This window comes from Paralichthys olivaceus, chromosome 12 (assembly GCF_024713975.1).
Source record: "Paralichthys olivaceus isolate ysfri-2021 chromosome 12, ASM2471397v2, whole genome shotgun sequence".
NCBI lineage: Eukaryota > Metazoa > Chordata > Actinopteri > Pleuronectiformes > Paralichthyidae > Paralichthys > Paralichthys olivaceus.
Window position 1 is genome coordinate 19,864,495 of NC_091104.1, and position 27,873 is coordinate 19,892,367.

At 41.8% G+C, this 27,873-nt stretch overlaps 2 protein-coding genes across 10 annotated transcripts in view; both read left to right on the forward strand.

Annotated features, from left to right (window-relative positions):
- Window positions 1-22,842, forward strand: part of myt1lb (myelin transcription factor 1-like, b) — a 128,587-nt gene extending 105,745 nt beyond the window's left edge. For 4 of the 8 annotated variants that reach the window (XM_069535961.1, XM_069535960.1, XM_069535958.1 and 1 more), the window contains 13 exons: window positions 1,128-1,405; window positions 5,283-5,528; window positions 8,026-8,147; window positions 9,471-9,533; window positions 10,252-10,320; window positions 10,719-10,781; window positions 11,023-11,106; window positions 15,447-15,668; window positions 16,638-16,732; window positions 17,276-17,379; window positions 17,471-17,614; window positions 18,525-18,587; window positions 20,135-22,842. In XM_069535961.1, the coding sequence (XP_069392062.1) occupies window positions 1,128-1,405; window positions 5,283-5,528; window positions 8,026-8,147; window positions 9,471-9,533; window positions 10,252-10,320; window positions 10,719-10,781; window positions 11,023-11,106; window positions 15,447-15,668; window positions 16,638-16,732; window positions 17,276-17,379; window positions 17,471-17,614; window positions 18,525-18,587; window positions 20,135-20,275 (1,694 nt within the window). In that variant the 3' untranslated portion in view covers window positions 20,276-22,842. The remainder of the gene's footprint in view (window positions 1-1,127; window positions 1,406-5,282; window positions 5,529-8,025; window positions 8,148-9,470; window positions 9,534-10,251; window positions 10,321-10,718; window positions 10,782-11,022; window positions 11,107-15,446; window positions 15,669-16,637; window positions 16,733-17,275; window positions 17,380-17,470; window positions 17,615-18,524; window positions 18,588-20,134) is intronic. The other 4 variants (XM_069535964.1, XM_069535965.1, XM_069535962.1 and 1 more) reach the window with 4 other exon arrangements.
- A 4,190-nt stretch (window positions 22,843-27,032) lies between these two features.
- LOC109628130 (peroxidasin) overlaps window positions 27,033-27,873 on the forward strand; it is a 54,427-nt gene continuing 53,586 nt past the window's right edge. For both annotated transcript variants that reach the window (XM_020085073.2, XM_020085074.2), the window contains exon 1: window positions 27,033-27,318. In XM_020085073.2, coding sequence (XP_019940632.1) covers window positions 27,134-27,318 — 185 coding nt within the window. In that variant the 5' untranslated portion in view covers window positions 27,033-27,133. The remainder of the gene's footprint in view (window positions 27,319-27,873) is intronic.

Sequence of the window (27,873 nt, forward strand, 5' to 3'; positions counted from 1 at the left end):
CCCATGTTGAATGTACTTTTTATATTCAGTATTAAAAAAAACTCACACAGTGTGTAGAGTTCACATTCCTTTTAGCTGTCTCAAGCATACATTTCTTAGAGTTGTGAAATCCTCTGATTGCTGTGGCCTGTGGTGTTGCTCCTAGATAAGAGTGTCATTAAAGATACCAAACCTAATCAACCATATGTTTAGTACAAAGCTATGTATAAAGATTTAACTATCAAGTATCAAAGAAATAAAAAGGTTTGAAAAGGAAAATCCTAATCTTTTATCACTTAAAGCTGTACAGTGTATGACAGGTCATAGGATCTGTCTTAAAACTCTGTGTCAAACCTACCTAAACCCAATGAACTCACCTTTAAAGGTGGAGTTAATGATTCTGGGGAACCACTGCTGATATTCAAAAAACAAAAACAGTCCTTACTTCACTGCTCCTTTAGAAGCTCCACCCTTCACTTTCATGCACGTGTATAGCCAAGGTGCACCACTGAGCCACCACGAAAATTAATATATCTGTGGACAAAATAGACTCTGCATTTACAAAAACGATGTGTTCAACAACTACAATCAGCCACAACGGTGTATGTGTGTTGTGTGCTGCCCTTGAAGAAGCAGACAGTCAAACACTGATGAACCGTTATCTCTGGACCACTGGGTTAGAGTGACTGGCTGCTGCCCACTCGGGGTATGTCATGAACTGGTGTGTGGTCACCACAGCCCACTGTATGGTCTGGGGGCGACTCATGTTGAAATGACTCAGCGATGATTATGTGGGTCTTCACCAATTTCATTATCTACTTTTGGTTAGCAGTAGTCTTTGGTGATTCATTTTGAAAGTAGCATTTCCAAGTTGTTGTTCTGAAACAATAGCAGTTTAAACAGGTGATGTTTAAACGTGTTTTATTCAAAATCTCTATAAGAAAGAGGATTATTGTACAGTTAGCATCTACAGATATTCAGGGACCGTTCCTTCTGCCCCTTCAATCCACTCTTACTGTGCATGAATACCCTTGTTGCTGATTGGCTGGAACAATGTTGTGATGTTGGGTGGTCCAACGTGGTCCAATGTAAAAACCATGTATTGCATTAAAATTTTTCTCTTTTGAATTTCTGCAATGGTCCCGCAGCCAAACGCTACTGCAAGAACTCCAGCTCGGCCAGCAGCACAACCAGCACCTACGCTCCCAGCAGCAGCAGCAGCAGCCTGAGCTGTGGTGGCGGTGGAGGGGGCGCGGGAGGTGGCGGGGGCAGCAGCGCCAGCAGCACCTGCAGCAAGAGCAGCTTTGACTACAGCCACGACATGGAGGCTGCCCACATGGCAGCCACGGCCATCCTCAACCTGTCTACACGCTGCAGGGAGATGCCACATGGCATGGGGGGGAAGCCGCCGGACCTGTGCTCGCAGGTAAGAAGCGGGAGACTGGAATAACTGTCATGATGTAAATGTTAAATGAGATCAACTCCTGTTTTGGTGGAAGTTAAAGAAAACATATTGCCTGATTTGACATGTTAGCCTCCATGAGTGTTAACTGTATAAGACTGTCCTCATACTGTAGCAACAAAATGAAAAAAAAAGACAGATTATATCTGTGCTTCCTTCATTATACTGATGCTGGCAGTGATCACTGTCAAAGATAGGGAGGTTTCAGATGTGCACACCACATGTATACACACACACACACACTCACACAGAGATTCCATTAAAGATCCAAGGCTGTGTCTTACACTCAGGGCTCAGCGGGGCAGTTTTTTATTTTCTGTCTAGGGATCAGATAGGAGCAGGACGAAGCGCCGTTTGACACGGCGTGAGCCCAGTGTGTCATTTCTGAGCAGATAAGGGGACGGTGTTCCTGTGTTATCTGCATCCAGATGCTGAGCGGGAAAATAGGGGCCAGAAAGAGTGAGAGAGAGAGGGAGAGAGCGCTCATGCAGCAGAGGGCTAATGCTGGCTCAATGCTAATGTTGACAGCGGAGGAGAGGAGAGGTGTTGCAGGGAAAGAAAGGAGGTAAATGAAAAACAAGCAACAAATGCCTGAAGCGTCCCTGCTCTGGTCCTATCTCAGTTCATTGTGTGTCCTTCTCGTGCTTCGGGGGCCAAACGGGCAGGATGCTCTCAGGGCAGAACGGGAAGACAGGAAACTTCAGATTTCAGATCAGACTTTCAAATCAGGGTTTTTCTTTTTCTTCTTCTTTCATCTAACACCTCACGGCACACACTGTTCCTTTCTGTCTGAATGAAACTTCACACACACACACACACACACACACTCATACATTCTCGCCTCCTTGTTTTTCCAGTCTGTCTATCTGTTCGCTTCTCTTTCTCTCAGTCTACTCATTGGATTATTTGATAGGTGCATTGATACAAAGACTGACATTTATTGCATGTATTTAATGTAATGTCTGAAAGGAGACTGATGTAAACAGTAAAGAAAACCTGGGATGTGTTTTTGAGTGCAAAGTTTATCGACCAGTGAGATTAGTCCCCTCTGAAGGTGGTCACCAACCTTAAATCACACAAGCCTTGTCATACTTCAGGGGCTCCTTTGGGAGGACGCCAATGAAGAACGCCATCTTTGCGTGCAAACTGAAATGAGCCTTGTCTATGGAGGAGATTTTCTTAATTGGCGTCATCAGCTTATTGCTGTCGCCTGCAGTTGTACACTTGTACCATCAGATGTTCAGTTGAGTTGAAACGTGATACTCAAGTTTCAGACAAAATTAGACACTCCGCTGTGACAGGTCCTTAGATTAACTGTCCATTAAATTGTAGATTGATGATACTAAAAGTTTCATTTGTACCTTTAAAAATATCATGAAAAGATTTTGAATGTAGGACAATGTATTAACCCCCAAGCTTTGGATAATTTGTGTGTATTTGTGCAAATCTAAGATAGATTCCAAGGACGTCCTAACATTTAGTCAAAATAAGATAATCCCTGGTGTCAGCAAATTGTCAAAAAGACGTACAGGCAGCTGTGAATGTTTTGCAAGTTGGAAAGGGAGGAGGAGGAGCAGTGAGAGACACGAACATGAGATACAAGCAGAGAAAAGTCAGAAAGAGGACGACGGGACACAACACTGGTTTTATTTTAAGACCTGGGAATAGGTGGGCGGAAGTAATGCATCGGTACGAGAATCAGCAGAAGGGACCCTCGTCTGACCCTTTATCCTCACAGCATCGTCATGGCAACCAGGGTCAGAGGGTTGGTGGGGTGTCAGAGCGGGAAGGGGGTGGGTCTGTAATGAAGGTGGTGAGTGGGGGGTACGTTTCCTCACATATCACCCTTGTTAATTTGATATGAAGGGGTGGGTCACATTAATTGGATGGTTACATACAGTACAATGGCTGACAAGGAGAGGGGCACTCCGCCGGGCACATTGGCGAGGAAGGGACGAGTCACGGCAATGCGTGCAATCGTATTCCTCAGCAACTTCCCCTTTTACATGACGCAGACTCGTTTTCTACTCATCTTTTGCCTCCTTCTCTCCATTTTTGAGACCAAACCTACAGTTGAATATTAACAGTAGATTTAATAGTGAGTGTGTTTTTGATACATACATTGTGGAAACGCTGATTTTTTGGCGTGCTCGTTCAGCCCTTGTTTGTTGGAGCAGGCGAGCAGCCGATCCTCTCCATGTCTGTCTGTCATGATGATTCCCAAGGTTTCTTTCTTCTTATTTTTCTTTTATCGTACCTATATCTCACCCTGAATTATGTTTCTAACAGTTATAGTGTTTTTACTACAGTTTTTCCTTTCTATTTCTTCTTCCTCCTTTTCTATTTTTAAGTCCTCTGCTAAGCCACAGTTCTTGCAGTATTCATCGCCCAGTCCCAATATCACCCCTGTGCATTTTGAGTCGGCGTGCGTCACAGAGGTTTTTGGCTTCAGACACCAGGAGAATCCACCCCCAGGGACACTGTCGGCTGGAATAAGCGTTAGAGCGTGCGTTGTTACTCGTGAAGGGGAGTGAAAGGAGCGAGGAGGGCGAGAAGGGGAGATGGGAAATAAGGGACAGAGGGGATATTAATGAGAGCATGGACATAAACACATGTACATACTTACAGAAATATAAGTCACTGAAGGTCTGGGATCCTTTGACAGTACGTGTCCGATCTGGATTAAGAAAAAACTAATGTTTGTATAGACATAATGATACAAACTTCAGGAAAAAAAAGTGAATGCAGGAGTGAGAAGCTGATGTCATTGGATGAGTCCCAAAATTACAAAAGTATCATCCTCAAATCAAATTGGGTCTGATATAAATATTCATAAAGGAAAATATACAAATGACAACAGACCAAATGTTCACAAATTGACAGAGAATGGTGAATAAGGAAAAAGTTTTAAAAAAAACATAAACACATACTGTGCATATACCTCTATGCAAAAAATATACATCAATACGCCCACACACACACACACATATATATGGCAACAAAGATGCAAAGGGCATATAACAGCTATAAAGTGATATAGATAAGTATGATACATATATGAATATAGCTCAGTGATTTAAGGTGACATGGTGAATATGATGAACATGTACATGATACATGTGATAACATTGCACAGTGGAGTCACTGCTCTCAACCCCCGCCCCTAAGCCTCAGCCCCTGCCCCCTCCATGCTTGCGTCCGCTAACATTAGGCTCACACACACACACACACACACACACACACACACACACACACACACACACACACACACACACATTCTCCTATATCTGCACAGTACAGACAGTGGAATGGAAGGAAAGAGAGAGAGACAGAGAAAGGATGGGTTCACAGAGGGATGCACTCGTCCTGCAGCAGTGATGACCTCTTCTTCTTCTCTTTGCTATGTTGTTACTGTGCACTGCAAGTGTCTGTCATGCTAGACAGAAGGGAAGAATTTGGAATATTGTTTCAGATATTTGAACTGCAGGTGTTCCTGATCCATCTCTTCCAGACTTCTGAAAAGTTTCAAAGTGAGCATCCTTACTGTAGGAACAGAAAAATCAGAGTCACTTTTCATGTCTTTCTCTAGTATTCGCCGTGCGCTCAGCTGCTGTTTTGCCCAGCTCTGATCCTAGAGTATGAGAATGTTTGACTGCAATTTAATCAGAAACTCTCTCTCTCTCTCTCTTTTTATCCCTCTCTCTCCATCCCTGCCTTCTATATCCTTTTACCCCTTCCTCATAATCATCTGACTGAAATCATCTCCTCCACGTACACTCACCTGACTTCACCTCACACACACATATGCACGAAAACCACATCCACACACAAAACCCTCCAGAGTCCCGGTCTAGACGTTGATGAGAACGGTACATTGGACCTGAGTATGAGCAAGCGTCTGTGCGGCCGTGCTGGTGGAGGTGGTGCTGGAGGGGACTCTGTGCTCACCCCTCTAGAGCCCATGTCCCCCCAGAGGCAAGCGGCCCTGCTGGGCTCCCGCTGCTACGGCATGGGGGATGCCGCTGACTGCTGGGACCTGCCAGTAGACTACACCAAGATCAAACACATAGATGAGGACGAGAAAGAGGTAAAGAGGTGGAAATAACAAGGACAGTGCTGTAAATACATACGAGCCATTGGTGTCTGGTTTGTGGACAGATAAATTAGGAATCATGCTGTGTGCATTTTCTGTTTAGAAAAGACTGTTGATGCCTGAACTTCCACAAATTATAATCACACAAATATTTTACTTTTGATCAGCTAAACCCACATGTTCATGATCGATTGAAGTAAAATGATAAAAAGAAGAATTAGACAGAGGGATTAGAAATTAAGGGGCTAATGGTTGTGAAAATGATGTTGTGGAATTAGAAGGTAGATCCTACTCTACTCGCTTAATGAAGTGCAGTGTCCAATTTGGTGCAATTTGGACACGCGATACTTCAATATTGATAAAATATGAATAAACCAGCATTCTGTGTCAGTCGGGGGGGGGGCAGTGTGCCTTCAGTCTGTGGGTAGCAGCGGTCGACAACTGGCAGCCCGTGGCCAATAATATCTGTTCTCACAGAACATATTGATTATCTGATTATTTTTATTTCACCATATCGGACAAACACACACATTCACGTGTGTACAATAATTAAAGCAAATTCAATTTCAATTTCTGAAAAACACAGACTATAAAATCTTCATGCAGATAAACCAGGTAGGATGAACACAAAGTTTTGTAACTTCACTCTGCATCATAGACTGCTTTTAAAAAGCTCTGCACACACAACATCCAGCACACAAAACAAGTGACAGTATATTGTAGAACTGTTTGAGGAGGACTCACTAATGAATAATTCTGAAGGAGCTCCGGAGCATTAAAACAGGCCGAGACAACAGAACATTACAAACAGACAGGTTTACAACGCGCACTGCACTTGTAACTATTAAACAGTTGTAGCCTGTGTGCTAGTTTGTGCTGTTCGGAGCTGATAGACTGTACAGTTGGCATGCGTCGCTCATTCTGCCTCTTCCATGTGTCTCAGCCCAAATTATCTCCCTCCAAACCACTGATTCAACACAGTGTCTCCAAGTCAAACATTTGCCTTGCCATCTGATCGTCTTCTAGGTTTCCTGCCTCCCCGTCTGACTCACTGTTACATTTGCAGTCATTAGAAAGTCATATTAGGGATTTATTTTTCCTTTTTTGAGGGAGACCTAATGAATCTGCATGTTAATTGATGTCAGCATTGCCATGCACAGAGGTAGCTGCTCTGTTTGTATCGCGCGCCCCGCATGCCGGCTTTCTGTTTTTTACATTTCGCTCCTCTCCAAAATGAATTATGCAAAGCAGCACCTTGGGAGGGAATCGGAATGGCTCATCTCATCAAAGAGCTGCTGGAAATCAATGCAGCACTGCTGGGCGCGCCTGTCGGTGTGTGGAGGCGCTTGCATGTACAGTACATGTGCCTCTGATGCTGTGCGTGTGAGATGTGAATATTCATACGAATGTGTGCATGTCTGTACCCGTGTCTCTTTGGGAGTGTGTCTGCGTGTATGTGTGAGTTTCATCCCTAGCCTACTTTTTGCTCTGCATCCCTGTATGTATGCATGTGTCGTTCTCCTTCCTGTCAGCCTTTCAGCCCAACGCGCCCTCTAATTGGAGGAGCTCGCTGGCTGACCCAGCATCACACACATGCCGAGACAGCTTGAGTGCAGGATAATTTGGGCTGTATCTGGGCCCGTCTCTCTCTACGGGCATTACTGTATATACACACTGCGAGCGTGGAAGAAAGGGAACGAGGATTTGCATCAACAGCCAGTTTGCCCTGGCTGTGTGCACTGCAGACAAAGCACAGCCCCACACTGACACAAGGCAGCAGCAGCAGCGTCCTGACGCTGCACCGCAGTACCATCTATTGGCAGAGCGGTGCATTACAAGAATACACCCGGCCGACTCCCTGAGTGATCTGTACGCACACAACAATGCTCTGAAAATGCACACACACACACACCTGTCAGCCCATAGAGTATTGTCAATTTGAATGCTAATGATAGAGACTGTGTGAATATTGCACCTCACCTGTCAGTCTAACAGAGGAAGAAAATAGAATCCCTGAGAGGAAATAATGACTCGATGCCAAATGAACGGTGTGTGTGTTGTTCGTGTCACATAATGGGGACTTGTTCTTCTTACAGGGAAAAAAAAACAAGTCCCCATTAAATGTAAATGATTCAAATTTAAGGTGAAGACATGTTTTAAGGTTAGGTTTGGGTTTAAGTTAAGGATAGGTTTAAGTAAGGCAAGTAGTAACTATGGTTAAGGTTAGAGTCTGCAAGAAATCAAGTCAATGTAATGTCCTCTGAAGTCATGTAGACATGACTGTGTGTGTGAGAGAGAGAGACAGGCAAAGAGTTTTTATCATGTGCAAATGAATAAATTGCATTCCAGCAATCATACTGTAGAGTGCATGTGATTTTTTTTATGCACACAAGCATGATTTCTTTACAATATACTATGACAGACTGAAAATCCATCTTTGCCTCCCTCTTCCCCTCTCTCTCCCCTCCTCTGCCTCCCCTCTCACCCTCAGCCGGACGACCTGGACCCCTTCCACGACCTGCTGGACGACCGCTCCTACACCACCGACGTGAACATGCCCAGCCCCAAGCCCAAGTACATCCAGTGCAAGGAGAGTAAGAAGGACCTGATAACGTAAGAGCGCCCCCCCACTCCTACTTTAACCCAACACGCCAGTAGTCCCTCCAATCATCAACTCGACCCCAACTTGCTTCTCCCTCCACTCAAGCTCTGCTCCGATTCAACACCCCCCTCACCACCACCCCTCGTATTTTTTTTACCTTTCTTTTGTTTTCATCCTTCTATGTATTATAGTTAACTGCAGATGCCCCCCACCCTCCCTCCATCCTGTGCTGCTGCCAGTGGCTTGCTGTATGACTTTTATTTAGCGGCTTTATTCATTTGTCCACGCTGATCTTAGAGCTGGTAGCTCCCACTGATGAGTTCATTGTAGTACCCCCACACACAATTATTTTATGCTTTCGCAAACACTATTTGTCTATGTTTTTTTATTTTTTTATTCAAGAGTGTGATGTTTCAGTTTGAGAGCAAAACTGACTAACGGTCAGATTTTTTAATGCTTTCACTCCGAACCCTGCATTCACACTCAGATCGCCCCTGCTTGTACTTAGATTTGCTCTGCTTGTGCTCAAACTGTGTGCTTGCACAGATTTCCTTCGCTTCAGCTCTTCTCCTCACGCTAACGTGGTTTATAGTGTTAACAAGTGACATTGTCTTCGTATTTGAGAGTCCAATAAACAGGGGGTAACTTTAACTGGGTTTGTGCTCTCCCACCCTCCATTGTTTACACCAGCTTCCTGTTTGTGGACTTCAATAATAAACTACAGAGCAGGGGTCCAGCAGATCACTGATCAACATGAAGCAGCACAATCAAGGATTCCAAGTGTTTTACGTGATGGGAACATTGTTGCAAGCAAACATAAAAACAATACCAACAGTAAAAGTAACCAAAGCCAGGGCGGGGCAATTTCCAACGTTATCTCCACACCTGGCATTCTACTGGTTAGTGAGTTTTGACAGATTTGACAAAAAAATCCCGGAATCCTGGAGCACAGGACATCAGATTGTAAATGTAAGGTTTGAGAACCAGCAGAGCAAATCTATGCACAGCAGAGGCTATTGCGAGCACAAGGTTTCAAATGACAGCATTATAAAATCTAAACGAAAAATCAGTAAGTTCTGCTCTCAAACTAAAAGACCACGCTCTTGAATTATGATAGGAATGAAACACCATAGTTGTCTGTATCATGCCGTATAAAGTGTGGCTGGTCTCAGGAAACACAATGCTAATCAGACAGTGAAGCTAAACTGGAAACAATGAAAAACCTAAACAATCAAGAGACGATCCCTCCTCTCTTTTTTTTTTTTACCTCTAATTTTCACGTTTTCTTCTCCTTCCCTTTGGGCTTATAAATCTGTCTATTTTTCCGGTGGCAGATGTCCCACACCGGGGTGTGATGGAGGTGGTCACTTGACGAGCAATTTCGCCTCGCATCGAAGGTGTGACTTGCTTTTCTCCTGGTGGATTCTAAGTCTATTTCTCTTTATTGTTTTCAGCTTACCTTGACTATGCTGTCAAAATACCTGTAGGCCCAGTGTCTCTCTCTCTTTCTCTCTCTCTCCTGTTCATTAGCCCTTTGACTATTGGCTACTTGACGTCCCTGGAACAATTGTGTCATAAATAAAAGACCAAATTAATAAAAGATTGGATACATGCTCATTTTAAAGCTGAATCCTGGGATGAAATGTCTACTCAGTGGGTCGTGTGTGTAAAGTCTTCTAAGCTGATGTTATTCAGTCCTCCAGGCCCTTCCCAGAGTGCTGTGCAGACTAAGCATTTACCATTCAGAGCAGAATTACAGTGCAAGATAAGGACTGAATGATATTCAGTACAGTGTAGTCCGCACGTCTGAATGGGAAAGAGGTCTCAGACTTCTGGACCCTGACATGGCTGCATGTGCAGGGGATTTCTAAATTCACTACAGTGCAAATACTCAGAGGGTTAAAGTTTTCTAATCAACTTCCTGCACTTGCATCATGGCATTTTTGTTTTTTTTGGTATTTTGCATTTCCTGATTGCTGTTTTTCTGTGAGCATGTGTCGGTTCATGATGTGGATGTGATGAGTGCAGGCTGAGAGAGAGACTGCTCTGTGTGTCAGTGGTTGGGGCTGTGTTGTCACCGTGGTGAAACTAATGTTGGGCTGGTGTATTTTTCAGTCTCTCAGGTTGCCCTTTAGCTGATAAAAGCATTCGAAGTATGCTGGCCAACAACGCGCAAGAGCTCAAGTAAGACGTGAGATGACTCACAGATATGTGTATGATTTGTGCGTATGTGATAACATCCTGCCTGGTGTCAGGTCAACCTTATGAGTGTCAGTTTATATCAGAGGAAATCGTGGTCCTGTAAAGAATAATGTGGATAGGAATGATAGGCCGCACATTAGAATTTTTGGGTGTGTCTCTGGGAAACGTATTTATTTATACTGTAAAGTTAATTAACGCTGATATCCAAAAGCGTCAGAAGCACAGAAAATGTGATGGTGAACAGACAGCAAATGTGTGTAGCCACAGCTACCTGCTGTAATGAACACTTATACATTTACTAAAAATATCCCCTATGGAAATCCTTAATTCACTCTACCTTTGCTGTAGACCCTGAGCCCTTTTTGTGTTTTCTGCCCCAGGTGCCCGACACCAGGGTGCGATGGTTCGGGACATATCACTGGCAACTACGCCTCACACAGAAGGTACACACACACACACACACACACACACACACACACACACACACACCCCTCCCTTTTCTCAATACACCTCTCCTTTCTGTCTCATACCATCTGTACCATCCTAAAGTTCTAATGTTACTTTACTTCTGCTTTACTTCCCCTCCTCTATCTCTCAACGCACACACACACACACCCACACACACACACACACACACACACGTACTCTGCGCTTCAACTTGGCAACACTGTCATTTATCTGCAGTCTCTCAGGGTGTCCGCGGGCCAGGAAAAGTGGGATAAAGATCATACACAGTAAAGAGAACAAGGAGGACCAGGAGCCCATCAGGTACAGTCCAGACACTGATCATCAGTCTTCTGTCTCCCCTTATAAAACTCCCATCCTGCTACCAACACTGTTCCCATCCTGCTTCCACCGCTCACTGCTCTCAGCTCACTTCACACATCTCCCATGTGAAATGTGAAAACATGACTTTACTTTTTCCTGTTTTCAAAATGATGCAAGGGAACTGTGCGGATGGAAGCCAAAAGGGTTGATGTTGGGATGAGAGAACAGTGCACTGCTCTTTGACATGCACTGATGCAAGCAGGAATAAATCAGCATTAGCTCTGACAAGACAAATGTGCTATGAGGTGTAAAAGTTTCAACCTGAATCTAAAAGGTTGCAGGGGGAAACTTCAGAAGTGCAAGCTTGTAGTAGTTTAGAGGGGCGGGGGGTGCAGTCTCTGGTGAGCTGCTGCAGGCGCACAGGTAGGAAAAGACGGAGAGAGGCGAGCAGAGAAGGAGAGAAAGAGAGAGATTGATTGGACACAGCCTAAATTCCACTGTGGGCTTCTCGGGCCTCAGCCCTGCAGCTGCATTGATTTCTCCGGTGGTGCAGCAACACGCTTCTCGATCATGTCGCTCTGTCGGATCCTGAGGACAGTTTGCCGCAGGTATCCCTGTCAGTGTGCTCGTTTGGCATTAAAATATTGAAATTCACCAAAGAGAATCCCAAATCTAGCATTGAAAGTCAAAAATATGATTACCTCGGGAGGGGGGGAGGGGATTGTTGCTTGTTTAAAACAAGAATCACTGGGTTCAGCCTCACTCCCCAGCCACAGTCGTTTTCCCACACTTCATAACCATGGCACTCTGGCATGAACCACAATACGGATCTCATCAGGCTCGACATTCGCTCTGCATCCTCTGAACTGTCACAGCACAGACTGGTTGGTCCCTCGACAGCGCAGCTCTGCATTTGCCCGCTGCTGTTTTTTTTGCTGGTTTTGGCTCCCAGGTCACTGATATGTCACTGTGAGCAGATATCTGGCAGTCAGCTGAAACATTGACAGTTTCGACCGGCATTCAGAGAAGATGGGGGAATGTGCAGTGGTGAGAGAGGATAGGAAGAATGTAAAGACCTTTCTAGAGCATTATGAGTCATCAACTAGGATGATTCACAGATTTGCAGGAAAACATGTTTCAGGGATGCCTTAATCTGTTTCAATCCAATGCTGAGGTTTCAATTTAATTTTTAATTTCGATTTTGTATATTTAATTTTTTTGCAAATTAAGATAAAGACCTTACGATATTACAGAAAGAAACTTTACAACTTAGCCTGAGATGCGATGCAGATGTTTGATCATTTGCTCTAAACACTAAAAGTGATGGACAAAGAGAGAAAGAAAGATAACTAGAACCTCTGCAGAGGCCAAGCTGCATGTCCCCATATAAAACCACATTCTAATTCACTAGATCCAGATGTTTAATTGAAGACACAAAAAAATATCAGTTCCCTAAACATGCCTAATGAATTTTTCATCAATTTCATGAATTATTCTTTGAGAAATCAAGACATATATTGAAAAACGCCCCATCTCTCAATCTAAAAGAAAGTGAAAAGCAATTCCTGGATCCGCCCCCCGATCTGGATCTGCACCAAAATTAAATTGGTGCTTCCCTGACTCATACCACATCCTTCCATCAAGTTTTGTGATAATCTGTGCAGTGGTTTTTGCATTGTCTTGCTTACAAACAAACAAACCAGCACACAAATGGACAGGGGTGAAAACATAACCTGCTTCAGAGGTAATTAAATGCCAAGATGAGAATCCTTCTGTTCACCATATTTTCTTGGAAAAAAAATCTATATCCTGATGATTAGTGCATTTAAAAAGTGTTTGTATCAGAAAAAGCGTTTGCTCTATATTCTTATACTAGACATAGTTTGAGGTTTTGCTATTCTCTTCATCAAAGATTCTCGACCCCTACATGATAGAACATATTCCCTCTAATAATTCATTATTCTGTTCTATATTTCTGCTTAGTTATGTGAAAGAAAAACACAAGAAAAATGTCTTGGAAAGATATTAGATATATATTAAAATTATTTCATGGACAACCATGGTTCCACAGTCTCCCATTTGAGGACCACTCCCCCTGTTCCCCTACATCTGCTCCTCTATATAAGTAAAATTGAATTGTTACCCTCACTGAACTTGTTGAATTTGAATCCAGTGTTGATAAATTCTTAAAAATAAAATAATGACAATATAAAGGTCAAACCACATTTGGAGGTACAATGCGTATTTACTTAAGTCGGTTGTGATGGTGCCAATAATGATCCCATCTATCATCTTTAAATGTTGTGCTGATGTGACTATAGTCAAACAAAGGGAAGCTGATTTTAGATTTTACTTTTCCTACTTAAAATGGGTCCAAATATTGAAACCGGATAGAGAAGATTAGATTGTGATATCATCTCAGAGGTCAAGTAACATCTTAAAGTCTCATCCTATTCATGGAGGTCTGAACTCAAATAAAACGTATAAAAACACTGTCACTGCTCTTCATTATGGCTCAGCCTTGCTATTTGTATATGAAAAATAACGAAACTTGAGAGCAGAGTCACACAGACTGTTCTGTTGAGAAGATGTAATTAAATAGTTTAGTCTAAAAGATGAAGAACACACAAAATATTATTCAAAAGAAACTGTGTTCAGCACCAGCACACTCAGATACACACTGGAATCCCACAAAAGCTCTGCAGGACTTACAAACTCCACTACAAGTAATGATTCGTCCAATGTGAGGCTGCTCTGGCATATTTGGAGCTGAAACACAAATAGAATATGGTAAATGTGTGAAGGAGGCTCAGGGGATAGTTCACACAAAATAACATATTATGTAGAGATTGTTATACTCCTATTCCTCCTATTCCGCGTTGCTGCCTCAAATAAAGAAGTTTAAGTATCTCTGACTTTTGTTCACAAGTGATGGGAAGATGGAGCATGAGATGGACAGGCAGGACAGTGCAGCATCAGCAGTAGTGTGGGCGTTGTACCAGACAGGTGAGGTGAAGATGGAGCTGAGCTGCAAGGCACAGCTTTGGATTTACTGGTGGATCTATTTTCCAAATATCACCTATGGTCACAAGCTCTGGATAGTGAACGAGGGCACGAATACAAGCAACCAAAATCAGTTTTCTCTGTTGGGTGGGCTCAGGCTTAGAGACGGTGTGGAGTTCAGACATCCAGAGGGGACGGCTGAGGTGGTTTGCACATCTAATCAGGATGCCTCCTGAGCGCCTTCCTTTGGAGGTTTACCGGGCAAACCCAACCAAGAGGAGACTCCATATCCCATCTGACCTGGGAACGCCTCAGGAAGGGCTGGAAAGCGTGGCTAGGGAGAGGAATGCCCTAATTGGTCGGATACCTCCACGACCCAAGCTCAGATAAGCAGAAGATAATGGATGGATGGATGTTACACTTCTTTGAGACTGTAGAGAGACAGAGGGAGGTCCAGGAATGCAGAGTGGGACTGTTTGATAAAAATGGCCCGGACCATTGTGGGTCAAGATGTTTAGAAGGCCTGGTTGGATCGATTGCTGATCTTAATGTACAGTACACATCAGACCCCCCTGTGTCTTTCCCTTCACTGAAAAAGCCATGAAGCTGAACTAAAACCAGTAGTTTCACATTACAGGACTGTTACTTTGACAACCCCTGCTAGCTTTAGCCAGAATCCATTTTGCCGGGTGTGACATTTGGAATGATTTACTGCCTCATTGCATCTGATTAGCACTGGTGTTGATGCACTGTCAGCATCCCGAAAGTGTGATAAGGTTGCCACTGGGACAGCTTTAAAATAAGACGATCATATCTTTGTTTATATCAAAACAGAAGAAATGGGAGAGGAAACTAGAAAAAAGAATGAGATTTGCAACAGTGTAGTGTTCCAGTCTTCAGAAGGAGTAGACTGTGGTGTGTAGCACATAGACAGCAGGTCACTGAACGTCTCCCAAATCATGAAACGGTGACTGTTGGGTTTTTTTTATTTGAAAGCAAGTGAAAGTTGTTAAATGATGTCTGTTAAACAATTAATCAAAATCAACCATTTTGACCAATAAACGTGATGCATCACACGTTATTAGCAATACAAAATCCATCCATCCATCCATTGTCTTTACTGTGTGTCCTCTTGAGGGTTGTGGGTGTGTGTGTGGGGGGGGGCAGGTCAACAACCATTTACACTTATGGACTGTAGAATTTCCAATCAACCTAATCCCCAATCTGCATGTGAAACAAAAATCTTGTATATGCCCATTTATTCTTTTTTTTTTATTCTGTCCTCAACCAACTATACTGAACCTTTCCATCTGTCCCCCCTCCTCTGTTCTCACCAGGTGTCCAGTCCCAGGTTGTGATGGTCAGGGACATGTGACCGGGAAGTACGCGTCCCACAGAAGTGCGTCCGGATGCCCCATAGCAGCCAAGAGACAAAAGGACGGCTATCTAAATGGTATCCAGTTCACGTGGAAGTCTGGCAAGACGGAGGGCATGTCCTGCCCCACGCCGGGCTGCGACGGCTCGGGTCACGTCAGTGGCAGCTTCCTGACGCATCGGAGGTGGGTTCAGGGGACACGGCTGCAGTGCTGAATAATGCCTATGGTCTGAGCTTCACTGTGCAGACTGATGGTTTTTCTGTGCTCACATTAAAGCCTCTTTTTTAGAGTATGGAGGAGTAAACAGCAATCAAACTTTGCAATAAATCCCTTTATGTTTCATTTGTAGAGTGTTCCTCTCAAAATCCAGCTAATGTGTGACATCAAGACTGTGAGGGTTGGGTTTGATCAGGTTTACCTGACACACACTGACACAAACAAAAAAAGTGCTCAGACAGTAAAGTGAAAAGTACTATATCAATACAGACCACTTATCTTTGGTTTAAAAAATTACATCCAGCACAATCAATCATAATTATAAAAAAATGTGTCCAGAACTGCAGGGTATTTAAAAATGAAGTATAATAAAAGGAAATATGGGGCAATGTGCTAACCTTCATTCTGTAACAAATCAAGAAAAATTACAGTAATTACATAAGTTGTGTAACTTTCTCTACCTGCTGGATGAGGAGGAGAAAAATGATTCATGAGCACCAAGCTATAAAGAGGTAATTCCATTTTAATTTTACAAATCAAGACTGGTTCACTTAAATGGTAAATCGCAAATGGACTGTATTTATATTGCAGTTTTCCAGTCTTATCGACCACTGAAATCGCTTTACAGCACAAGTCGCAATTACCCATTCACACTCGCATTCTTACAGAGTGTCTATATGTCGCACCTTTATCTATTGCACATCATTCATACACGGCACAGCTGCCAGCTGCAATTTGGAGTTCAGTATCTTGCCCAAGGACACTTTGGAAAGCAGATTAGAGGAGCTGGGATCGAACAACCAACCGTAACATTTCTTCTCTTCTCCCCTGTGTAAAAAAACTCAACAGTCTATAAAACTACAACGGCTCATTGTGTGTGTATATGTGTTTGGAATATAGTGAAACAGTCCTTCCTCTTCTCGTTTGTGCCTGCAGTCTGTCGGGTTGTCCACGTGCCACCTCCGCCATGAGGAAAGCCAGGCTCTCCGGAGTGGAAATGCTCACAATAAAGCAGCAACGCGCCAGCAACGGTAACTACAACGACCACCCGCCCGCACAATGCAGCCAATCAGGGATATGGACATGGAATGAGAGCTGAACAGAGCTTCAAATTTCATATATCAGTGTGTGTGTGTGTGTGTGTGTGTGTGTGTGTGTAGTGAGCAGCATCGGAGTAAAGGCTTAGATTGGAAATAAGCTGCCACATTCAGTAGAGTGTAATGAGAAGAGTGGTTCCAATCTGAAATAACAGAGCGGAGTAATCACACGTGTAATATCTGAGTTATAGATTGTCCGTTTTCCGAACACTTCACCAGATTTCACTGCCTCGTGGAGGAATGTGACAAGATCATAATGTAATTTGTCCGCGAGACCGTTGAGTCTTAATCAGCTAAAATGACCTGAACCAGCTGCATTGTAAAGGTGAAGGCAGTCGCACACGTAGTCCGACAGAATCACGGAGTCACATTGTGTCATTTTTAATCACTTCAGCGCAGACATAAAGGCCGTTAATCTAATTTATGACGGAGTTCCTGCGCTGAAGTGTCAGTGCTAATGGCGCCGCTCATCTGCAGGGCTGGAGCACGAGGAGGAGATCAAACAGCTGGACGAGGAAATCAAAGACTTAAGTGAATCCAATTCGCAGGTGGAGGCGGACATGATCAAACTGAGAACGCAGGTAAGTCCCCTCGCCCGCGTGCTACGTGCAATGGCCTGGCCCACGTGCTCGTACCATGTAACACCCTATCATCCGCCCCTCCTCTCCTCAGATCACGACAATGGAGTCCAACCTGAAGTCCGTAGAGGAGGAAAACAAGGTGATTGAACAGCAAAATGAATCTCTCCTGCATGAGCTGGCCAACCTCAGCCAGTCACTGATTAACACTTTAGCTAATGTCCAGCTCCCTCATATGGTAAGGGTCACCAGGAACGGCGAGCCCGGCAAGTTGCAGAATCAAATGGCTAAATGTAGCATTAAAGCAGCTCATTCATTTATTTCTTTGTGTATCTGACCACAGCCTATACTGTGCATGCTTAGTTGAGAATGCTGAGCGGTGCTTGTCTTTCCGAACAGAGAGGGGGAGTTGGGAAATGAGGTTTCAACCGATCAGATCAAACAAAAATGTGTAAAAGTGCATATTGAGGTTTTGTATTTGTTTTCAGAAATGTATGATTGACAGTTTTTATTCTTAACGTGAATTTTGATTAATTTTTTCAAAAATTATCATTTTAATTCTGATATTGGACGTTTTTAAGGATGGAGACCATTTTTCCTTATTTGGAGGAAAAATGTGCTTCAAACACCACATTTTATCTGCTATCTTTCAGTCTGTCGATTTTTGGCTCTTGAATTTAACACAAACATTGTTGCCAGGAGTTTCATAGCAATCACACATTATTCTGTCCTGTTTTATCCTTCTCGCATAATGGATCATTTACGATTCATTGACAAAGGAACAAATTAAACCTCAGTCAAGCATTCTTATCTTAGGGGTGAGCCGTTTTTTTTATTACATCATCCTTTCATATTCCAGCAGTTTAAAAAAAAAATCAATGACAGTTTAGTAAAATGAATTTAAGTTCTTCAGATTTATCAGATGATATCTCATTAAAACACCAGGGGTCCACTCCGAAGACATGGGTTGGCTTGGCTCTGTGTTTGTCTTGTTTGTCTTATCAATGTCCAGCTTCTACTTTTCCAGTTTGAAGCCTTCTGTGTTATGGCTTTATATTCAATATCGCCACCTAGTGTTTACATGTGAATACAACAGCTTGGTTTCTCAAAGCGAGCTAAATAAAATGTGTCCTTTTTTATCTCCACAGAAACCACTGGCACACAAAGAGCCTCCACTACGGAATAACAGCTGCTTACAGATGCACCAGCAAGTAAGTCAATGAGTCGTATCATTTAAATGGCTTTTTTCATGCTGCATATTTCAGTATTTGTTTTCACCTCCACTATAAATGTAACTTTTATGGAAGCAAAGAAAGGCCAACATTTAGTTTCTTGAATGCAGAAAATCTAAATGTAAAACTCACAATACTTAATATTGAAAATTAAAATTTTGCAAAATTATTATGGTTTGGATTCTTTTGTTTGTTTTGTTGTTGTTTATTTGTTTTCCTTTTGGGTTCCTTAATGTCAGTCATGTGACGTAAGAGAAGTTCTGATGTTGAATGTGATAACAACACATAGGCTGCGTTTGAATGGTCCATTTTGCTTGGGAACCTTCCTGACTGAGTAAAATGACCTGGAGGTATTTCAGCAGCCGCCATAATAAGAGCTGTTCGAATTCTAAATGTTTAGGAAAGGAGCTTCAATGCTTCCTAACTCTTCTCCTTGAGGTTAGGAAACATTGGACTATCCTTTATGAAAGGAAAGGAGAAAATGCCGCCCCACAGTTCATTCAATTTAAAGCGAAGCAATGTAATAGTTGCACCTGGACACACCCACGTTAATATAAAAAACTTTTCATTTTGATGACATGATCCAGAACCGATGTGAATCCTCACATTGTCTGAGCTCCTGATTTCTCCTCTGTCACATCTGTCCGGTCAGGAGTCACAATAAACAACAAACATAATGATCATCATCACAACTGCATATTTCAACCCCCTGACTATGGAATGGACACAATATTTTTTCCTCCACTTATATAAGTTTTTCTCCTCATATTTTTCTCACATCATTATATTATTTCAACATTTCAGTTTAGTTTTTTTTCATTTTCAATTAAATCTGTCTTGTTATTTCCTGTGATTAGGTGATGATAACAAATAAATGTTTCCTCTGTATGAAATGAAAACATCCTTTCTCAGAATGTGTCCTTCTTATTTGGACAGGAAATGTATTTTCTCCTCACCCTGGTTCTTTTTTCTAGATTATTTGGACTGTTCGATAATATCCTTAGCTTTGCTGCCAATTTGTCCTAGTGGTCACTCACAGTAATACAGGAAAAAATGCCCATTGTCTACACAGACAATGGGCTGCAGGGCATTTATAGACTAATATCAGCAGAAATAATTGGAACAACACTTTAGTACAGCTGAAATTCATTCTTACCTATTTTATTATAGCATAGGCTTGAAAAACTATTTTGAAATGTGTGATGTGATCCTAATGGGAAGAGAGATCACATTGGCAAAGCCAGCAGGAAAATGCATCCAGAACGAAGTACAGATACAGACATGTATCTGTGCACTGACAGTTACAGTAAAGTTTCCTGTCCAAAACAGAATGATGTTTTATTTTTTATTTTAACAGCCAATCCTGTCTTCACATGTCATTATCACAAAATTATATATAATTAAACAAGATTTATGTGCACATACTGTATTTCTCCTTGAAGCTTTACACTGCGATGAAGATTTAAGGCCGTCTCAGAACTCTGTGTTCCTCTAACAGCTTCCATGTTGTGTCTTTGTTCCTGCAGGAGCAAATCAGCGATCAGAACTTTGATGCCTATGTGACCACTCTAACGGATATGTACACAAATCAAGAGCAGTACCAGAGCCAGGAAAACAAAACCCTGTTGGAAAACATCAAGCAAGCTGTGCAAGGGATCCAAGTGTAACCACTTCTCTAAGTGAAGGGACATGTTTTTGTTTCCCCCGGCAGGTTTGGACGGTGCATCAAATCCGCACACAAACAGGCAGTGACGGTTTCAGCTCCTCGGTCGGTGCAGTAACTTATATAGTGTTATATATTCTGAATTCTCTCAAAAAAGAGGTGTTATGCTAAGGAAGACCTCAAGATCATTTCTTTTCCGTTATTCTTTTCCTTTTTTGGGTCCTGCTTTGAGAAGGAACATAAAAAGAGACACACCGCAGAATAGTTTTTGAGGACATTCACATTTTGTACGTTTTCATATGAGCTGACATAGTGTCATGTAATGTTTCTAGCTGCTCATGTATGCACATTTTTAGTGTATATTTCTGAACAGTACAAGCTAATGATTACGGAACGAGAGTTCTTTTTATCGTTTGACAACAAAAGCATTTTAGATGAAAAAAACGGACAGTGAAATAAAAACGAAAAAACTATGAGCCAGGAGGAAGCTAGTTATTTTTCTGCTCACGGGCGGATTTTGGACTTGATGATTTTAGATGTTTTGTTTTTCTCCTCCTCCTCCTCCTCCTCCTCCTCCTCCTCCTCTTCTTCTTGCGTGTAGATTGTTCAAGAGCAAGAACTGGTTTGCGAATTGCTTTATTTTCTGACAATGCTTGAGAAACGTTTGTGTTTTGTTTTGATGAAGAACAAAAAAAAAGATGTGTAGCTGTAGGTGGGGGCATTTTCAATTGGTGCTGTAAAGGAAACTGACCTGATGTTTGTATGAATGTATGTATGAACAGTTATATTGTAAACATCATTACACGGAAACCCGATGGTGGAATTCCCATTAATCTAGGAGAGTAAATTCCTAGAGGAACACATCTGTGCGGTGCATGCATGTTCACATGCTCATCCTTATTAACTAATCTCAAATAGAAAATGATGTGTAAAGACAATGACCACATTCTAGCCTTTCTAGTATCAAATCTGCTCAATCTCGAGACCTGTTGTTGCTAGGATCCAGAAACGTCTCAGCAATATAATAATTAAATAATTTGTTTATCGTAGGTACAGGATGCAATCCGCAAAGGAAAGAAAAAAAAGGTTGGGTATATGCAATTTCTTGTTTATAAGCATAGCGGGGTAACGTGAATCTTTTTAATATAACCTATGTAAAATATTGATTTTTATACAAATCTTTTAATACAAAAGTCTTTTTAAAAAAGAGGAGGGAACCTGGACATTGAGATTTAGATGGGAAAGTATATGAGTTCCACTTTTTGTCTGTACGATTTTGCACAGGGACACCTTCGTTTCCATGTTTTGATGTTCTTACAGGAACTAAAAGCAGTACCCGAGCACCTAAAAAAAAGGAGGGTTTCAGAGGGTTTTTGTAAAGAGTATTTATAGAGTATGACAGCGGGACTTACAGGGTCACTGTCCCCACTTATGTGCCAGTAGACTATTTGCACTTGTCCTTGAAGATATTATCCTTTGCGTACGGCGGCGTGCAATTTTTTTCCAGGCGACCTCTTTGGCACTCGATTGGAGCAACCAACCGCTCGGAGCCACTGCGGGCGTGGATTTAGTACCACTGAGAGAGGAGGAACAGGGACGTGAAATCAGAGAAGCGGATGATTATAACCATAGCAGTTATACTGTAGGCTATTATGTAAAAACATTAACAATGTTCTTTCATTTTTGCTATGTTTTAGGAAGATGAAGTTATCCCCCAGCAGCACTTTATATCTAATCACTGTACAAAGGATTAAATAGTCAATCAATTCAAGGTTTTAAAAAAAAAAGTGGAAGAAAACGTAGGTCTGGTGGAATGAGACCTTTCGAGGGGTGACACAGTCACAAGCTGTGTGCACACCCCTCCGTTCTGTTGTTCTAGTTGTTAGCGATCATGTTCAGAATTTGCCTTTTTGAGAGCTAATGCAGAAGGTGCTTGTCGTTCACCTGATTGAATCTCATCTATTGTACTTTACTGTCCTCTTTCAGGACTCTACTACCCATCATCCATGACTGCATACGCCTTTTCTCCACAGCATCGTGTCTGCAGCTTTTTGCCAATATAGTAATGCTTCAGTAGAGTAATAGCTAGTACCAGTTTTTGAATTACTTCTCATTATCAGTGAAAATGGAAAAAGGGGTTTTAAAGCACAAACTGGCTGCTCATCTGATGTTGGTACATAAATAACAAATCTGAAAAAGAGTTATCTGTGACTATCTATAGGGAACACAAAAACGGTCGTCAAGTATTTAGAATGCTGACTTTTCATATAAATTATTGTGAATCCATCAGAGTTTATCATTTTCTTTGAGCCGATTCATTTCGAGGTTGATTTGAGTGACCATTAACAAAGACAGGATTTTGTATAAACTATTGTGCTCTCTGTGGAACTGAAGTTTGATTTATTTTTGTACTACACAGCATGGATTTGTTGACATTTTAATTTTGCTATAAATGTGTGAGATCACAAGTTGCTGTGATATTTAATTTATAAATTGTGAACTTTGTACAATTTTTGTCATGCTGGATGTTGACACATCTTACTCTGAATAAAGAAAAAAAATGTGTTGCCAGAGGCCTGTAATATTACTCATTTTCTGTGCTCATTACACATTGACGCTCCTGAACACATCACAGTTTTAAGTGCTTTATCACAGAAGAAGCTTCCTTCTATCCATCCATCCATCTTCGATCTCTCTCGCTGATCCTATGAAGGTCGTGGGGGGGGTGGACATTGTAGTTTTAGATGTTTAGCAGAAAATGTATTGATTTTTGTCTGTCGGATAATGCATATGTAATCTATTGAGGCGTTGTGTGATACTCTGTGTGTGAGAAGAATCTCTTCAACAGGAGCTTATCCCAGCTGATATTGGGCGACAGGTTGCTAGCGTATCATTGGGCCAACACAGAGACAATCAATCTTAATTTCACAAATTAAATGGAGTTCAAAACAACCCCTGACTGGCAAGCTATCCTCAAATGATCCTGTTGTTGTTGCAAGCAAACGGCAATTTAATTTAAAATATCAAGTTATCAATTACAATTCTTTAAAGGGTTTTATCAAATCTTAGGAATCAATGTCAAATTATTTAAATACTTGAGCTCTAGTCTAAATAGATCCATCCATCCATCATCTATACTGCCTATCCACTATGGGTTGCAGGGGGAGCAGCTGCCAGTAGTGGATAAATAGATAAATAATGGATAATTGATACATTGTTGAATTAGATGCTGTCACTTCAAATTCAGCTCTCAGCCAGAAGCAAACTGAGGACATTGAGTATGAGGTATGACCCTCACCACCAGGGTACTGTCTTTGTAAACACTAACAATGTCTGAAGTGATTATCACAGCCCTGAGTTCCAGAGACACCATCTTTCATCAGGAGGAGTCCTCAGACTGACTCATCTAAGTCTGAACTGATGTGTTGTCTTTTATCAGAACCTTTTATACACATTTCTAGTCTTTTGTGCTTCAGGACCTGACAATTCTCCATTTCCACTCATACAGCGTAGTGCATGGTCCATATTTAAATGTCAGCGGGTGGGTAATTCTATCACTGGACTTACACCTTTGCTTTTCAATTAACTTTTAAGTATATTTTTGCTCAGTGGAACATAATTAAATGTCTTTGATCTGTCACCTGCCTCTGTCTTACCCTGACACAGGAAAAAACTGAAAGTAAAATTCTTGAAGGAGAACAGCAGCTACATCTGAGTTCATCATCATGTTCAAAACCCAACCAAGAACTATAGTGGGAGGCTCTAAACATTGATACTAGGATGGTATAACATACAGCAGGGAACTTAGAGATCCTCATTTATCCTATTCCATAGAATATGGAATATATCAATTTGTGTCCTGACTTCAGATTTAACTGAATAAATAAATTAAATAATAATGGCATTAAAATAACCCTGACTTTGCACATATGGTGGAAATAAAAAAGAAATAAGATAATGACCAAAACCAAGGTGTTAGGAAATAATTAAGGTCATGAAGGTGACTGAGAAAACAGCAGTGGCAGCTTCCTGACACATGGAATAACATGAAAAGAAAAGTGGGAGTCACAACTGTTTGAGATTTCTTCTAATTTAACATATTGTGGCCCTTACGAGCCATGATATAGAACAACAGAAGAAAATTCACCAATAAACTCCAGTGGAGACCACAGCTTTATGAAGATAAAATACCACAGTCCACAGAATATGTTGTCTTTATTGAGGGGACCAGAATATTCTGAAACAAAGCTGCCCTTATTAATCTGTGCCTTCAGCCTGTCAGGCTGTGGAAACGCTAACAACAGTAATGGAACAGTATTGTTGAAGGCTGAAATGGTAACAATGACGCCACGGTGTGCCAGCAACAGGGGATGCGTCCACCTCTCAACCACACAATACAGAAATCAAGAACATGGTGTGGAATGAGGTTAATGCAGTTACAATTTGAGATAAATGTGCAGGCACTTCTTTAAATAAAGATTCCGACTGTGGCATCAGTCTCTGTGATAAAATAAATTAAAAAATCCATTTAACTGTAAAGTTGAGTATTTTGTGTACATGTTATTTTAGCATGTGACCAGCAGATGCCAGCAAACCCAAACTATTGACAAAGGCATACTGCTGAAACAACATTGCTGTAGATGCAGTTTGACTTCGCGTCAATGAAGCTCTTCAAAAAAATAAAATGTCAAATTAAGTGAAGTGGTGTGGCATTTAAATTTCCATTCTCATTTCTGATTGGTGCATCAGGTGGACATCTTTATAGTGCTCACCTGTGATTAATGGAATGCTTAATTAGCTCTCCAATTAGCTTAGCTTTACTTTGCTGACTGAGAGAATAGAATATTCATTTATTTTCTTATCCATATGAAAACAATATCTATTTGACATAGTCATATTACAAAGAACATTTTCAGGTTGCTAGCTGGAGTTATTATTTTTAACACACCACCACTATGTGGTGTTTTTGGAGTAAAACCAAACAAACAAAAACATACAATAGGCAGTACCCCGTAGCCACCACCAGGGGCCACCAGTGTCCTTCCAAACTAACTAAAACTGTGAGCTTGCTTTACATTCCTCTGTTCATTTTTTTCATATTTCCCCATTGACAGAGGTTAAAAATCTGCTCCAAGGCAGATGTGTCAACATGTCAGAACCATAGACTGTATATAAAGATCAGAAAGGTCAGAACAAGCATAGGTCGGTAATATTAATCAATGCATTTCATCTAGCTATGCCAGTGGCAGGGCCCTGATGTACCTGTATGTGTTTGCTCATTGGTTTAACAATACAATTTTTTTAAACATCATATCCAAGAGACGTCTGCAGCTCTGCTGTAAAATGGAATGCAACAGGAAACTATTCCTGTTATCACTCTGTACAATGATCATCCACTGTGATGGGACAGGTGACGCCTCAGACAGAAAAGTTTTTCCTTGTATCAGGAAAAACCTGCATGTTTTGTCACTTTATGTATACATCTGTTTTATGCAGGGTTCTCTGGTTCCCTCTTTCTGTAGATACAGCAAACACAACTAATGTACAGTGTTAATCATCACACGGTACAGGTCTATTTTTAGTCGCTATGTTTTTATTATTATTTACATTTATTTTATATAATAATAATTTGTATTATTTAAAGAATTTGTTTTATTATATTATATTGGTATATTATATGGGTTTAAAATTAGCTTCACTTCAACCAGCGAGAGCATTAGTTTTTGTATAATGCTTGCGTAAGAGTAGCTTAATTTACAGTCATACATCTTACTTTTGAATGCAGGACATGTAGGGGAGTTTGTTTACACTTTGCCACTTTTACTTAAGGGTGTTTATTTTCACATTTCAAGGTTACATCTTTACAGAAAGGAGCCATATGTCCTCAAGTACACCTAACAACCTAATCCCATAATGCAGTGGTTCCCAAATGGGGGTCTGTGGACAGTAATTGATTCATTCATTAGAATATCATGTTATATTCAGTGTTGACATGGTGAGATATTTTAAATACTAATATCTTTTAAAGATATCTCTATCATGTTGACCTTTCATACAACTAAGTAGAGGTGTCCAATTATAATTAAAGGTCCAGTGTGTAAGATATGAGGGATCTATTGGAAGAAATTGAATATAATGTGTTTCATCTAAATCGTACAAATTGTTGTTTTCTTTACCCTAGAATGAACCCCTCATATTTAAATACACATCAGGAGAGGGTCCTCTCTACGGAGGCAGCCATGGGTTTTTTTTACAGTAGCCCCGACAGACGTTTTTATGACAACTACAGGTTCCATAGGTTATCAACATGCAATATACACGTTCTCCACTAGATGTCACTAAATCTTACACACTGAACCTTTAAAGCAACACGTACAAGAGGGGGTCCTGGGACTACCATCTATCTTGAGTGTGCTCCATCTCTTAGAAAACAGCGAGATCTGTCGTGTGAATTTGCTAAATTTTCTAGATTTTTTAAAAACAGCAGCAAAGTTTAGTATCAGGACAAATTTGCAAAAAGCATACACACAGGCTGTACCAAATTCTGTGATGTTGGGGAGGTGGCACTTTGACTAATTTTGAAATGAGTCCACATGAGTTTACAGAAAAAGTGAAGCATGGTGAGTTAAAGCAAACACTGTGAGAACAATCTTCCAAACTTCTTGTTACTGAGGCTTCACTTGCATGAAGAGGGTCTCTCTCTCTCTCTCTCTGTGTATGTCTCTGGGTCTCTCTCTCTCCCAGTTGAGCAGCCTCTCTCCCTGTGTGTGTGTGAGAGAGTGTGTGTGTGTCTGTGTGTGTGTGTGTCTGTGTGTGTGAGGGCCAGCTGGCGGTCTGTGCTCTGCTCGGCTCACTGCTAGCAATGGCGCTGCGGGCTGCCCAGCTCTTCTCTGCGCCTCTCCTCGCGGCCGCCCTGTTGTTGCTGGTCGGGGGACCACGGTCCGGACTCTGCTGCCCGAGCCGCTGCCTGTGTTTCCGAACCACCGTGAGATGTATGCACCTAAACCTGGAAACCGTGCCGACAGTGTCCCACCAGACCACCATCCTGTGAGTAGCCTCTCCTTTTTCTTTTTACCCAAAAACGAACGGGAAGCGACCCTCGGGGAGGAGGAGGAGGAGGCGGCGGTGGAACGCGGAGAATACTCGGAAGAGTTGTAAAGTTTTGACGGTTGACAAAGTTAGCACGAACTTTTTCTTTCCTTTTGAATAGCCGAGGACTATAGCTAAACTTACGTAATGCTACACCGCAGTCTATCACAGTGTGTTCCCCCGGGTTGGGGCACCTGTGTGCGGCTGCAGCTGTTCGGAGCAGGGGTTCACCTAACGGGTGCTTTGGGGTCACAGCCGCGGGGATGCTCAGCGTTTCACCGGGCTCTTCACAGCAAGTGTTAACGTCTCCTTCCCTGGGACATGAAACACACACAACTTCTGCAGACTGCAAGTGAGAGACCAATTAGATTTTATTGAAACCACAGCCCCCCCCAACACACACACACACACACACACACACACACACACACACACACTTCTGTCTTTTGGGGAGAGTCATCGTGTTCCAGGGGGAAAAAAATGTGGACTTCATTTCCCAGAGAAGATCTTTGC